This window comes from Leucopleurus acutus, assembly GCF_964270905.1.
Source record: "Leucopleurus acutus genome assembly, chromosome: 6".
Lineage (NCBI taxonomy): Eukaryota > Metazoa > Chordata > Mammalia > Artiodactyla > Delphinidae > Leucopleurus > Leucopleurus acutus.
In genome coordinates, this window is record NC_139149.1 from 90,291,203 (window position 1) to 90,307,412 (window position 16,210).

General features: G+C 34.4%; 1 protein-coding gene across 4 annotated transcripts in view; it reads left to right on the plus strand.

The window, feature by feature from the left end:
• The window catches only part of CREB1 (cAMP responsive element binding protein 1), a 56,141-nt gene that overhangs the window by 13,577 nt on the left and 26,354 nt on the right, over window positions 1–16,210 (plus strand). For 2 of the 4 annotated variants that reach the window (XM_082840822.1, XM_082840823.1), the window contains exons 2-4: window positions 4,711–4,832; window positions 10,755–10,901; window positions 11,619–11,660. In XM_082840822.1, coding sequence (XP_082696948.1) covers window positions 4,719–4,832; window positions 10,755–10,901; window positions 11,619–11,660 — 303 coding nt within the window. In that variant the 5' untranslated portion in view covers window positions 4,711–4,718. The remainder of the gene's footprint in view (window positions 1–4,710; window positions 4,833–10,754; window positions 10,902–11,618; window positions 11,661–16,210) is intronic. The other 2 variants (XM_082840824.1, XM_082840825.1) reach the window with 2 other exon arrangements.

Here is a 16,210-nt window from a genome sequence, read left to right on the forward strand (position 1 = left end):
TTTAAATATCTACTGTCTTTATAAAGGTACAAAAGTGATACAGTCTTAGATAAATTTCTTGAAGCTTTCTAGGATGGAAAGAAAAAGCTGCTTTATCCTCTTTGAAAATTAAGAAAAGGGACTATTAAACTGTTTGATAAATTTTATATATTGTAATATATGTGAATGGTAATATTTTTATATTTGCCCAAGATTGAGAGGCTAGGTGACCTATTCTTAGTCTGTTTTCTTTACTATGAACTATGTACTAAAAGGAAATAATATATAATTTTATTAAGTGGTCTGCATAATTATGTGTGTGTGTGCATATATCTTGTGTTGTCAGTTCCTAAGATCAGAGCACTTAAAAATTGAGAGAGATCTTTTAATTCATCTCTCTTGTTTTCAGATGAGGAAACTGGAACACAAAAAGCTTAATTTCTCCAACGACCACTTGGTGACAGATCCAGCTTTCCACCAAATGTTAGGGTCTTTCCCAACTACTTAGAACAGCATTCTTTGTTTTGCTCAAGATTGGGTGCATAATACTGCAGGATCACTCCCTTTTTATTTTTCATGTTATGAGTTAGAACTCTGAAGACCATTGTAGCAAAATGGCATGTATCTTTTTGTAGCAAAATGGCATGTATCTTTTGGCTGCATTGGGTCTTTGTTGCTGCGCGAGCTTTCTCTAGTTTCAGCGAGCAGGGGCTCCTCTTCGTTGTGTTGCAGAGCATGGGCTCTAGGTGCACAGGCTTCAGTAGTTGTGACACATGGGCTCAGTAGTTATGGCTTGCGCGCTCTAGAGCGCAGGCTCAGTAGTTGTGGCGCATGGGCTTAGCTGCTCCACAGCATGTGGGATCTTCCGCACCAGGGCTCAAACCCATGTCACCTGCATTGGCAGGCGGATTCTTAACCACTGTACCACCAGGGAAGTCCCAAAATGGCATGTATCTTTGTGAATTTATTTTTTAAAATTTGTTTTTTTTTAGGAGTGACACTTTTGAAATTTGCTTTAAGTTCATAGTTTTCAAAGAATTATGTAAATTTTTAGGGATAAATTCATTAAAATACCTAAATCTTAAATATCAATCCCAAATAAATTTTGGAATTCAGAATTATTGGAAGAACTCTTAAGAATTCTTCACAAAACTGTCAAGACTAGATCTTTCATGATTTCTAAGATTCATTGTTTCTAATATTCCAGGTCCAATATTTGTACAACATTCCCTCTGAGTTCATATGTACCTGATCTTTTTTTAATTTTACAGTAGTATTCAGTCTTTCTTTGTTTTTGCACTCTCAGAAAGCATTCATTTGTGTAATGAATTAGGAGTCTCCTTTCTTGAGTAATTTTGGAAACCTACATATTGGGTCTAGTAACTGATCCTGTGTCTGAAGTACTGCTCTGCTGGCTAAGACTGCTCCTGGGTTAATAGAAAAATTGAAGACTGTACACATTATACCATAGCATCTCTTCTCTCTTCACCTGAAGATACAAACAAAAAAAGTAAAAGCTTTCAAAGTCATAATTAAGGTGCTCGTGTTAAATGCTAGTTTAGTTGGAGACTGCTATTTCAGTACCCTCAAGGTGAAAACCAAAAGAATGGTTTCTGTTTTAGTTGAGTCCTTTGAATTTCTTATCTAAAACAAATTGTTTTTCTGTAAGTAATTCTCACCTGTACTTTGAGGAAGGCCTGAATTATCTGATGAGACACAGTAATTATACTGTTGCCCAAGTGGTTGATATCTACTCAAACTAATTAAGAAGGCCGTCCCCCACCTTGAAAAAGGATTGGTAGTCTGCCTGAATGAAATGATAATAAAACACTGGCAGTTTATTCACATGGGGGATGCTAACCATTGGAAATACCACACTTTGTTTTTAGAAGAAAGTAAAAAATAAGTAAAAAGAATATTATCTAGTTGGGGAGGGAAGAAGGATGCAAATCACATTCCTATTTTGAATGTGTCCTTGTAGCTGTAATTACTTATGTTAGCTAATGGTTTTATTCTTTTATTATTATAGAGTCATAAATATTTTAATTTTTGAAACAAAAAGTTGTAATGATACCCTATACCTTAAATGTCAAAAAAAAAAGAATTAAGTAGCCCTGACATACTGAAAAGTAAACAAAAACAAAAGAAATATGATCTGTGCTTTGGATTACTTTTAATCAAATGGTGGAGTGAAACTATATGGATGACAGCATAGGTTAAAAAAAATGTGGCTTCGACTAAAGTCTTTCAAAAATGGTTGCATGTTCTCTCTCTACAAAGGAAGTATTATGATGATAAATTTGTATTTATCTTCTCATTCTCATTAAATTGATGACTTAGGGGAGAAGATAGAGAAAAGTTTGCGGGTTTCTGCTCTTATTTAGCTTGACTCAGTACTGTCCTCAAATGGATTCATTTACTTATTTTATTGTTACTAGGATTAGATGTTTTGCTTTCATGTGCCATTTTCTTCCAGAGCAAAAATATGGACAGTATTTAGTATACATAAACTATTTTGCTATTGATGTTGCTTTCTGTTATTTTTGATGTCTTTCTTAAATTTTTTAGTCTAAAAGAGCACAGGTTTTAAGTGTACAATTCAGTGAATTATCACAGAGGGTAATAAAGTTATTTGATAATTTTTTTTAAATAGTTATTTTTACTCTTTGGAAATGTAGGGTAAACAGTTTAGGTGAATCTTAAACAAAAATACTAATTTCATATAAAAAGTATCAGATTTAAAAAATTTTAGCAGATATCTCAAAATCATGACTGAAGTAAAGCTTTTGGTTCAGAGTTTCAAAATGTTATCTGTCATTTCTGGTATTAAAATTTATTTAATCGTGCAAGTAATCCTGAATCCATGCTTATGGAAAGAAAGAAAAATAAAAGTAAAGTACTAAAATATGTAACAAGTAAAAGGTGAAAATCATCCTATACAGTTCTATCAAATCTTTCTCTCTTCAGAGCCACCACTTATTATGATTCAGTTATAACTTCCCATACCTCTTTTCATGCATACACCTTTACAACAATTTGTTTTACTTGTTTTTAACATAAATGGACTTCTACTTTATAGTATATTCATAACTTGCCATTTCACTCAGTCTGTCTTGGAAAGCTTTATGTGTCTTTACATTATAGATAGACTTCATTATTTTTTATTGCTTTAATTTTTTAATGGTCCTCCTTAATGATGGATACTTGTTTCCATTTTTCTGCTATTATAAAAAAAAATTCCATCCTTGAAACATATATCTTTGTGAACTAGCCAATAAGAGTTTCTTACTGAATTAGTAGTTTCTCTGTATTCTAGATGTTATTGTGTTGATTTTATGTAGCAGATATTTTCTCCTTGTGTACTTGTCTTGGTGGCTTTTGTCATATTAACGTTTTAAATAATTATGTAGTCGTCTGTTGATCTTTTCCTTTGTCATCTGTTTGGTGGCTTCTGTATTTCTACATTATTTATATTCATTTCTACAGAGATATTTTCATTTTTAACTGTCACTTGTAAAAACACTTTCTTTTTATAGAATCCTGTGAATGATGGCAAAATGTTAGCATGTGATACATTCTGATGGCATGTAATAATCACATAAGGATCAGTGACTATTTTGATGTCGGAGTTATGAAATAAATGTAATAAATTCTGGAAAAGCATTGGAGTTCTTGTGTTGTTTATGGAATCACCATAGGTAGTCCTCACTATTAAATTTATTTTTGACAGGTAATATGCTAGGTACTGAATGGTAACAGTAGTACACAAATAAGAAGTAATCCCTTTTATTGTGACTCCTTTAGACACAGTTGCTTTCCCAGTTATATCTGCTATATATAATCAATTTCCCTAACCTCAAGGTAGCAGCTACTGCTGCTAGGAATTTCTCTTCACTTTTGCTGTCATCCAGTGCCAGATCTAAGAAATATAGTAAACTCTTAGCAAAGCAGCTTCCAAAAAGTAAGAAAGATCAGCCTTGGTTAACTTATCCAGAATTTTGCAGTTAAAATTTTAAAAGGTGTTTTATTGTGTGTGTGTGTGTGTGTGTGTGTGCGCGCACACACACACACGTGTGTAATGTTGCACACTATATATAGGGTAAGGAGTCAGAACACAAAGTAACCTTTTCAGTTGTTTGAGGTCTGACTCTGTGTCTATTAATCCCACCTTTCTACCTTGATGCCCAATAACTTGGGCTGTTGAAACCTGGGCTATTTTGTCCTACCACCAATAATTTCCCAAGGAAGTAGCTTATAATTCTTCTGTTTCTTCCCTATAATAGGAGGGAATACCCATATAGGCGGTACCTTGAAGCCAGTATCTCATAGACCCTGTCATCAACTCACTTCTACTCTCTACCCTCCCTCCTTACCTGATTGATACATTTTTGAAAAAATTATAATTATGCTGCTGCCCTTCCTCCCCTTGTTAGTTGGGAAGATTCATGGAAGAGAGGAATCCCGTCTTCTATAATAGATGGAGTAATATCCCATTGGGAAGAAATGGCAAAGGAAAAAGTTCTTTCTTTTTTGAAAATACTAGAACTTTTTAGCTCAGCATATTTGGACAAGTCTGACAATAATTCAACTACATTATAGTTTAACTAGATTTCTGAGTGCATCTGCTAACCTAACCACCACATATACTTATTTACAACTTGAAAATTGCCTTTAAAACCACAAAAGCACAAAGCACTGTAGTGCTTGTAACACTCTTCCATATTATTGTAGGTAACTAAATGACCATGGAATCTGGAGCAGAGAACCAGCAGAGTGGAGATGCAGCTGTAACAGAAGCTGAAAGCCAGCAAATGACAGTTCAAGCCCAGCCACAGATTGCCACATTAGCCCAGGTATAAAATACATGGAGAGATTCCAAGTTGTCTCTTCTAAGAGGAATATGTTTTAAACAAGAGAACTTAGTTTTTATTACAGAGATATACATAAAATGAGCAGAAAGATTCTTAGAATATCAAAATTCCTATTTACTTAGTATTAGCCTAATTTTAGAAATGATAGTATTGATTCAGTAACATAACAGAAAAATGTATTGTTAAACACTAACACACTATTTGTAGTGACATAATTCAGAAGTAATTACATTTAAACTGATGGGTAGATTGTCTCTTAAAGGAAGAAAACCTAATATGATAACTGCTTTTTTTCATGTCATATAGATTTATTTGGGAGCATGGGAATGCAGATAATCTGAAAGGCTAAATTTACATGTGCTTAAACTAAAAAATAGGATAAGCAAATAAATTGACACACAAGTAAATTTCAAGGATGATAGTTTTTGTCCCTGTATATTTTAAATATGATTCATGATTCTTTCATTTTTGTCTTTGTCTTAAGCATTCTAAGGTTATATTCTCATTTTTGTTCTTGTGTATTTTTTCTCAGATGTTTTATTTTATTAATAATTGTTGGCATATATATGAGTGAGAAAGGTGGTTAATATAAAAACCAAGTAGCAAACAATAACCTGCTAGGTAAGAAAATGTGACATTGCCTCTTTCAGATTGAAAGCTCCCAAAAGAAAATAATCCTAGCCAAGGCTCTGGTATGTTGAGCTTCAGCTTCACAGAGAGTTTAAAAGCTCTCTTAGAGGAGTCATGAGCAACAGTGGGTCTTGGGATATAGAGGGCTAACCACAGGTGGTTACCACACTGAGCTAAAATATGGGCCAAATACTAGACCTCCAGCAGGAATGTAGTCAGAAGCGGTGGGCTGCTTTGTGTTTTCTCCTAAGATCACCTGGACCCACCTCCAGCCCTCAGGTGTAAGGCAAAGCAGAATACATTTAGGGATGAAGTAAAAGTACTCAAGATGAAGCAGGTGCGGGAACGAAGGTAAGAGCATCAGGACTTCATTAGCACATGGTCAAGGCAAATGTGCACAGATAAGAATATGGGCTCATCCAAGCATTCAGCCCTGTGGTAAAAAGAAGATATAATACCAGCAGGGATCTTGGTGGTGACAACCTTCAACATATCTATCTCTTGGGACATCATTTTCTGGTCTGGTTGTCCTCCACGTCCACTAAATAATGTCATCCTGGAAATTCCTTTCTTCCTACTGTCTTTCTCTTATGGAGTTTTTGTTTCCAGTGGTCCCTTGAGCAAGTTTGACTGGGTAAAGAAATCATTTTTCTTTCAAATTTTGAAGGCATTGATCCACAGTCAACTTCTAGTGTTGCTGTTTGAAAAGACTAAATCCATTTCTTACTTTGTATCTCTGTTATCTTGTAAAAATCTCTCTGTTAGCAGTGCTTCACTATTTCATCATCAAGGCCTTGGTTTGTAGCAGTTTTCATCCATTGTGCAGTTGTATTCAGTGGGCTTTTTTTTTTTAGTGGAATCTCGGGTCTTCAAATCTGGGCAGTTTCTTTATTTGGTTGATGATTTTTTTTTCTTTCTCCTTTCTCTCTAGGATTCTTGTGATCCAGATATTTTACCTATAGGACTGTTTCTCTGATTTTCTCATCTTTTCTCTCCTGTTTTCTGTCTCTGTCTTTCTGGGAGATTTTCTCAACTTCACATTTCAACCCATCTGTCAGATTTTTTTTATTTCTGCTGTCATGTTTCCAAGAGTTCCCTTTTTTTCTGAATAGTCCTTTTGTGTTTTAATAGCATCCTCTTTATGTTTCACAAAGGCAGTATTTTCTCTTACCTCTGATAATATTAATTAAGTTTTAAGTTTTCTTTCCACATAGATTTTCTTCTGTGTACCTTTTCTCCCTTCTATCTGTTTTGGTCACCATCTTTCCTATCAGAAGATTTCCTTGAGTATTTCATAACTCGAGGTTTTCTGCCTACATTTAAAAGTAGGGAACCAAAAACCTGTATTGGTAGTTCTGTGGCTCTTTTTGGGGCCTAACATCTGAGTTGTGAGCTTCACGGTAGGATGATTGTGGCATCCCACTGTCATTATCTCTTTTTTTTTTTTTACATCTTTATTGTGTCATTATCTCTATCTCTTAAGTCTTTCTTCTCCCTTTAGTGTTGGTCACATTTGCAGAGAAAAGCTTTACTAATCTTCTGCTTATAGGTAAAGACCTTTGAGCCAGAGGAGGGAAGAGGACTGGGACTTAGTACCCACCTCAGCAGTGGCTGGTGTTAGGCAGTCAAGAAACCACCTATCCAGAAAATAAACCTCCATTTCTCTGTCAGCATGGGGTATAGATTAGTTATTCTTCCACAGAGAGTTGAAGAGGGGATCCAATTGCTTTTCAAAGACCTTCGATCAGCCTTCCTTATTTTCAGCCTTTCCTTTCACTCTGCCTTCTGGGGTGCCTTAGATCCTGAGCCTCTTAAGGACTTTGTGGCAGAAATCAGTCTGTCCCTGCCTCTGCCTCATGAGTTGGCCTTCTGAGGTTTTCCAAGTTCATTACCATTCATCCATTTCCAGCCTCCAAAACTCTTACTGTTACCTCCTTTCCCATTCTTCTCTGCTGGTGTGATTATGCCTATAAAAACAAAATCAGTGTCATGAAGCTTAATTGGAAATTCAAGAAAGAACAAAATTATATGCACATGTTCAATTTGCATATAATCACTGATAAGTGGAATGACATGATATTTGAGTTTTAGGAAAGCTAGTGTCTGTTCCCATTTATATTTTTTGTTGTTGTTCTTTTTAATACCTAATTACAGAGTTTATTTTACTTGCTCATCCAAGTTCTTAACACATATATTATACATTTTTGACATTATTTCTCTCAATTCTGATACCAGTTATTTTTTGGTTGTCAGTCTTTAATACTAGAAATATATAATAAAATTTTCAAGTCCAAGACCATTGTGATGTGATCAATGAACAGTAAAAACACAAATTCAGCCTAACTAGTAAAGGAAGAAAGTCGATCTAAAACAATAATGAAATGCCTTATTTTACTTTTAGAATTTACAGAGATTTTTTTTTAAGTGGAAAAAAAAAACAATGTTGGTTTTGAGTATGGGAATGTTAATTTTTATGGATGGTTTTAAGTAAAGAGTTGGGTAAAAGGATGATCGTTGCAATTTTGTTGTAAAATAACTTTCTTGTAATAGGCAAATTTGAAAACCTAAATATTCAATAATAATTTTTTGTATATTCAGTAATTTAATATTTAATAATATTAAGTTAGTGATTTTATTATTGTTTAATTAATTATTACTAATAATTTAATTCCAATAATTTGTTGGGATTTATTGAACAAATTATGTAATTCTTACCATTATACCATTCTTTATCATTAAAGAATACTATTAATGGTATGAAGAGATATTTAGAATGGATTTGAAAGATAAAGTAGATTCTGTGATAGTGTTATAAAAATTGAGTGTATATATGCATCTTTAAAAACACCTATATCTACAGCAGAAATATTAAGTGATTAACTCCGAGTGGTAGGGATATAAGCAATTTTTTCTTTTTTGGTATATCTGTATTTTATAAACTTACAATGAGAGTAGCCATTATGTAGAATAATTAGGGTAGAAAAGGGATTATTTGTTGAGTGAGCTTGTTATGTTTACCCTAGAGAATACTCAGAGAAGAGGACGTACTAATTGCTTCAAATATTAGAAGAGCTTTCCATTGAGATGGGATACTCTAAATAAATTATGGTTTTGGTTCTCAAACTTTGGCGTAGGCGAAAGTGTCCTTGGGTTCATCAGAGATTCTGACTTTATAAACAGGCACCCTATATAACTCTAATGGTGGTCGTCCATGGACCACATTTTGAAAACAAGGTAAAAATAAGATGTATAGTAGCCAGAAAAACGATTGATAAGGAAGGCCTTCCTAACTGTCCAAAGGAGAAGCTCATGGTTTTAGCCTCTACCTTCAGTAGGTATCTCCCCCAAGCTTCATAGTCAAATATTTAACTGCCTGCTAAACATCTCTACAAATTCAGATATCATATCAGTTCCATCATCTTCCACCACTGCCCCAACCACTCATAAGCTTCTTTTTGTGTTCTCTCTCTTTATGGCATAGTCTACTAATTCTCACCCAAACATGAAATATGTGGGTCGTCTTTGATTTCTGTCTCACCTCCTTCAATCAGTCATTCATAAAGCCCTTTCTGGTTTGCCTCCTGAATTTTCATTAAATCACTTCTCTCATTCCCATCCCTACCACAACTCATGCCTAATTTCTGGCCTTTATCATCTCACCCTTACTACTATATATAAACTTTCTCAGTTGGTCTCACCTCCACTTTTTTCTTCCTCTGAGATAAGTGTCTTTCACACTGCCACTAAATTAAAGTGATCTATCTGAAATGCAAGCCTCACCATGATATTCAGGAGTTCAAAAGCCCTTCAGTGCTTTTCCCAATCTCACGGTAAAATGCAAGTTCTTTAACGTAACATATGTAAGATTTTTCATGACTAGCCCATCTGGCCTCTGCCTACCTCTGTTATTCCATCTTTCCACACTTCCTACATCATATAGTAACACACTTATGTGCTCCAGTAGTACTGGCTGCTGGTCATCCCTCTTTGCCATTTACAGACACTGCTGTTTCTCTTTGCTTTTGCCATTGCTACCCTCTGCCTGGAATTCTGTGCCTCCCCCCTGCAAATCATAATAACGTGCCTTACTTGTATTCTTTATTTCAAATTCACATGCTTCCCTGGTAGCCTCCCCTCCTCTTGGGTGGGGCGGGGTAGCTTTCCTCAGTGTGTCCATTCTTCCCTTTGCAAACCTCATTACTTCACTGAATTATATTTATTTGTGTTCTTTTCCCCATTCCTTCATACACATGCCTTAATAATTTCGTTTAGGGCAGGGACCTATGTCTTTCTCATTTCTGTAGTTTCAGTTCTAACATTGTTTCTGACACATATCCGCAATAACTTTACCAAATGAACAAATAAAATTGCTACCCCCAAACGCATTCAAGCACAGGAACAGTAAATACCATCTGATAGACATGTATGACTTAAGAACCCTTCTAACCTGGGTATTGAGTCATTAAATCTGCCGCCTTTGTGCCTCAGGAGAAAACTGGTTTCTCATATTCTTTCAGTTCTGCTCCCTTATTTCTTCAAGAGGAAAATAAATCCTTGAAATATCAATTATTATCAGTTCAGTGGGTGGGGTGAGGATAGAAATTTTCAGTTTATAATATCTATTAACACTTTCTCATTAATGAAAGGCATACTTGTAATTAGTTTACAAGAGATAAATATGCTGTATACTGTAAGATATGTATTTGTTCTAGATTTAGTAGCTAAGTTTTGCCCAAGTTTGGGAACAGTTATGTTTTAGAACATGGGTTATTTAACACATGATATTCTGAAGACTTATGTTTCTTCAAAGCTAGCATATCTCTTGACCTTGGGTAAGTGACTTAATCTCTTGGAGCACTTCATATTTCTGTCTCTAAAATGGAGATAACCCTTATTCTAACCAGTCTGATTTCTTCGAAGGGCAAAATGAGAAACTGAATATGAAAGCAGGTGGGAAAATGTAAGGCACTATACAAATAAAGTGGTATTTAGTGTTCAAAGGAAGTCTGTGTTATATATTTTGATGTTACATTAAAATAGTTTTTTGGTTTTTGTCATTTGGGAGGAGTTTAAAAGTAGGGGGCATGGGAAGCATTTGTAGTCTTTCTTCAAAAAGAATATTAAGTTTAATGATTAGTTTCTTTCACACCAGTGGAATACTTAACCTAGCAGGAGGGTCATCCTTTTGCTGCCAAAGAGTTGTTTCTTACTAAACATGAGTACTCCCCAGGAGGTATCTGTGATGGTAATTTTTTTCCATGTTCAACACCATAGGTATCTATGCCAGCAGCTCATGCAACATCATCTGCTCCCACCGTAACTTTAGTACAGCTACCCAATGGGCAGACAGTTCAAGTCCATGGAGTTATTCAGGCGGCCCAGCCATCAGTTATTCAGTCTCCACAAGTCCAGACAGTTCAGGTATGTGTATAAAAAGTTCTGCATCTACTTTCATAACTGTTGTTTATAGCCATATCTCTCTCCTTTCATTATGAAAATAGGAACATATCTAGTTCAGAGTTTATTTTACTTTACAGTAATTATGGAATATGCTGCATCTGTAGTCACCTTAAGTATAGGAACATATATACACAAGAACAGACATATAAGAAAAAACTTTTTCTTAAACTAAAAAAGGAAAACAATTGAATGGGAAAAATCATAAAGTATATGGGATAAAGTGGAAATGTTGGGAGAGACTATAAGGCTGATGTACCTCAGTTAGGGAAAATTAAGATACAAAAATAATAACTTTGTAATTATTTTCTAAACATGCAATTGGAAAAAATAACCCTTGTGAAAAAGTAATAACCTTACCTAAGATATTATTTGAATGTAGAGAAAACCAGCTATGTTTAGGATTCTAAGTTAGAGTATATAACTTTGAAATGATATATTCAGAAAGTGCACTTTAAGAATCAGGGGTTTTTTCCATACATGTTATCTTATTCTTTGGAAAGATTGTTCCTTTGGTTTGTATCCAAAGGGAATAAAGGTGTGTAAACCTCTACTTAACTGTAGGGAACCTAGGGCAGTATACATCTTTTCGATGAGCTTATTGGGGAAAAAAAAAGACTTGAACGTTCATTCAAGTAGGCCATAACCCCAGCCTCCCATTTCATATTTTTTGCTTCACAGTCTTCCTGTAAGGACTTAAAAAGACTTTTCTCCGGAACTCAGGTGAGTCCTAGGTCCTAGATTTGGAGAGAACTATTTTTAGAAAGGAAGGTGAGAAATTGTTCTTTATATCTTTGTCCCTCTCTGTAAACATAGAACTCAAGGTTTGAATAAAAATCTTAAGAGATCTTCTAGGTCTAGGCCAAACTTGTTACCTACCCAGCCCTTAGTCTGTTGCTTAATTTCCCTATATAATATCCTTCTCTCCTCCTCCAAATGGCAGTCCAGCTTTACTTGAACACTTTCAGAGAAAGGATGCTCTATCTCCAGAGGTAACTGATTTATAATTGGGGGTAATTGCTAAAATATTCTTTCCTGTGGTGAACCAGAATATCTTTCTAAAACTTTTACCTAGTGGTCCCAATTCTATTCTCAGAAACTAGTTAAGCAAATTTAACTTCTTTTTCTATTGGGCTGCTTCCTTTTCCCCATCTTCCACATCCTTCCCATTTAAAAAAAATGTCCAGACTAAGTAAATGCCTGTTTTTCTTCAGCCATTTATATATGACATAGCTTTGATTCCTCTTCACCATCCTTGTTGTCTTCTTGTGGGTGAGAACTCTGGTGTTTTCCTTGAGTTTAGTAGCCAGATTGATTGATACTTGGAGAGGGGAGAAGTCCCTCCTTTGTCCTATAAGCATTCTATCAGTATCATCAAAGGATATACCAGATTTTGTCAGCCATATCATACTATTGAGTCATTGAGCCACTGTTAACCCACCTCTGCTTCATTCTGTCCCTGTGCCTTTGGTTTGCTTGGACATTTAAGGCAGGGCGGTGTGGGGGGTGGAGAAAAAAGAAAGAATATTTTGATATAAAATCATCAAGTTCTGTGCATTTCCATACTGAAAGATATTGGGAATGGAATTTGTTGTTACTGAGTAGGAGACAGTATAGTCCAGGTAAAGACTGAAGAATTTGATTTTTCTGTGGAACCACACTGACTGAACAATAGTCTCCTGTCCTGTGCCTCAGTTTTTATTTCATTGAATGCTTCCTAACTGTTTTTCATACTATGTATGCCATTACTAATTCCCTGCTCTTATCTTCCTCTTGATGATAGTGGAAAGAACCTGACCTGCTAGTCAGGAGACCTAGATTCCAGACTCCACATTAACCTTTACTTTTTCTTTTTCACTTACAGTGGGAGATCTTTCTATAAAGAACACACAAAAATTATCACAAAATTTGCTAAGATTACAAACATTGGTTTTAATATATGATGCCTAATTGTTGATTATATTCTTAATTTTAATCTTTACTTTGTGGTAAGAGTAATAATAATAATTTGGACCTGGGGTTATATGACCATTAACTTTATAGAAATGTGTATTCATCTTTTCAAAAATAGATTTTTCCATCAAAGTGAGCTGTGCTTATAATTAAAAGCCTGAATTCTACAAACAGAAACATAAACAGTATTTTTTTCTTTAAAGGCCCTAAACCATGGAGAAGCTATTAAACTTTAATGGTAATGTTAGCTGGTTAACAGTGATTAGCATTAATAAGTAGGAAGTGGTTTATATCAGAAGAGGTGATCAAACAAGGAGAGAGATGATTCCTCAAACTTCTCGATGGGAGAATATTAGTATTCTAGAACAGCATTTCCAAAATATACAAGGTACATTTCTCTTGATGTGAGAATAAGACTTCTGTTTATCTTTTTTCATCTCAGAGTATTAGAAACTAAACTACTAATATTTCATGTATGGCTTGACATTGGTGCCCTAACATTATCCTTATGTATATATGTACATCAAATCTCACAGATTATGTAAGAATTCCCACAAAAATAATGGGAGTTACACAAATGTATAGAAGTTAACAGTGGCATCCTCACTTGTTAGTTTTGGATGCATTTTTAATACATTCATTTCCTCAGTAAATTTTTATTGGTCACATGCTATGTGCCAGTCACTGTTCTAGGTGATATGAAAGACAGCAGTGAACAAATAATACTTCTCTATTCTCATGAAGATCACATTTGAGCGAAGAGAGACAATGAAAAAATAAAATGTGTCAGGTGAGGATTAAGTGCTGGGAAGATGATTAAAGCAGGAGAAAGGGATAGAGAATGATGTGGAGGGAAGGGTGTTTTTTTTTAGGTAGGGTGGTCAGGGAACACGATGAGCAGTGAAACTATAAACTAGTGAAGGAGGCTAAGCCATACAAATAATGAAAGCAAGTCCAAAGGCTCAGAAGTGAGAGTATGCTTTATGTACCAAAGAATAGCAAGAAGTGGCCTGAATAGAGTGAGCAAGAGGGATAGCGGTTGGAGATGAACTTTCTGATACAGTCTTTACAGTACTTCATGATGTGATGGGAACAACAATAAAAATCTTTTGTGCAAGATAGAGATTCAGTGATTATCATATAGCAAAGTACTTGAGTTGCTTAACATAAGGATGAGTTTACTTGTTTGCTTTTTACATAAGAAAAGTATTCCAAAGTTTCCGCTCTTTTTAACAATGGCAAGCAAGGGATGACTTGCAAGGGATATGTTACCTAACAGATATTTTTGAAAGAAACAAATTCCTTTCAACTGTCCTTTCTGAGAGAAAGTGGCATTTTAACAATGCATGAGAGAATAACTGTATCTTGAAAGAAACTTGTGCTGTGGACAGAGTATTTTGAATATAGAAGTTTGGAAATGTTCCCATACTTTTTTTTTTTTTTACCTGCAAACAGTGTAAATTTGTACCCTAAAAACTCAAATCTATATACTTTCAAAACTCTGGAAATAGAGTTTCTAAACTATTCAGAAGTCTTCTAGAGTTTCAGTAGGTGTTGAACTTATTTGTTAAAATATAAAACCTTTTATTAGCATATAATAACTGACCAAGAGCCAGGGAGATGAAAATATACTAGTAAATCTCATCAGAAGTTTGTGTAATTGACAGATGAAAATGAAAAATGATTGTTTTAAACAATAGCAGATGTTAAATCACATTTCAGAAAGTCCAAGCTTAGAATCAGATTTTTGAGTCACTGTTACAAAATACTAAATGATTTTTAATTAATCATATTAAAGCACATCATTCTCACTGTTACGAAATATTAAATGATTTATCTTTAAGAAATTAACAGATGTATTTTAATATTTATACTTATCCTCTTTAAAAATTAATTTGTTTTATGATATAGATAAAACTTGTAAATAAATATATATGCTTATATAAAATATTCTTATAATTAATTTATAATCTTATAATTAATTTATAAGGGAGATCTGCAGATCAGAAGAGTTTGGAGATTATTGCTCTAGACTTTTATTAAACTTCTTGATCCAGTGAGTAAAAACTGTACCTAAACCTGAGTCTGAACTCTACCCAAGAAAAGTGCTTAAGTTTCCAGGGTACCATGTATAGTTTGAGAAAACATCTAATACAACCATTTTTTAAATTTTGTTCTAGTCACTGTATATTTTATTTTGAAATTTCAAATAGCATCAGAATAGGACTTTTCCCCCCCTTATAAACAGAATATATGGGTTTTTAACAAACTAAGAGAAAATAGAGAAATATAGATGTAAAACTTTACATGTACAGGTGGTGGTTTGGCTTTTTGAAAATTTCTTAACATATAAGTGGCCATGGTTAAAGACCTATTTAAGGAGCTCAGGAAGGGGCTAATAAGAGGTGACAGGAGGTGAGGACCAGAGGAAGGGTATCTATCGTTGAAATGTGATGGTAGACTGTGATACTTAAAATTGGGATATAATTTTTCATGTGGGTATTTTTAATAACCTATTACATATAAACTTTTGTTTATTATCAAAGGATTTTTGGCATGATTTTTAATGGTCTTAGAAATGTGGGTTCAGTGGTTTTGGGATTTTCTTGTTTTTTGATTTGTTTTTGGTTTTGGGGGTGTGGGGTTGGGTTTTTTTGCTTTTTGGTAGATAGACCATAAGAGTTGACTTCCTAATTCTAAGTTCTCTCTGGATAGTATTCCCCCAAAGAGGAAATGTTACATTCATTATGTAGTACTGAATAGTTCTGAATTCCCTTTACATTTAACAAGTTGCAGTACATATCACTTATATGTGGAATCTTAAAAATACAAGAAACTAGTGAATATAAAGAAAAAGACTCACAGAGAACAAACTAGTGGTTACCTGCGGGGAGGGGCAATGTAGGAGTAGGGGACTAAGAGGTACAAACTATTATGTATAAAATAAGCTACAAGAATACATTGTACAACACAGGGAATATAGCCAATATTTTTTTTGCCAATATTTTATAATAACTGTAAGTGGAATATAGCCTTTAAAAATTGCGACTCACTGTACTGTACGCCTGTAACTTATATAATATTGTACAGCAATCATACTTCAATTTTTTTTTAAGTTGCAGTCACGACAGAGTGATAAGTTAATTCCTTTTGTATGAATTGACAAATTCTTTCAGATGAGAGGAATGGGGGGCTTTTCGTTTTACTGGGAGCAATAGATCCATTGAGTTTGGGGGAAAAATTAAGGGCCATATATTTAATAAGCAATGATAATTTATTTCATTTCAAAATTGTCCTATGGGTGGTTTATGTAGCGTGCT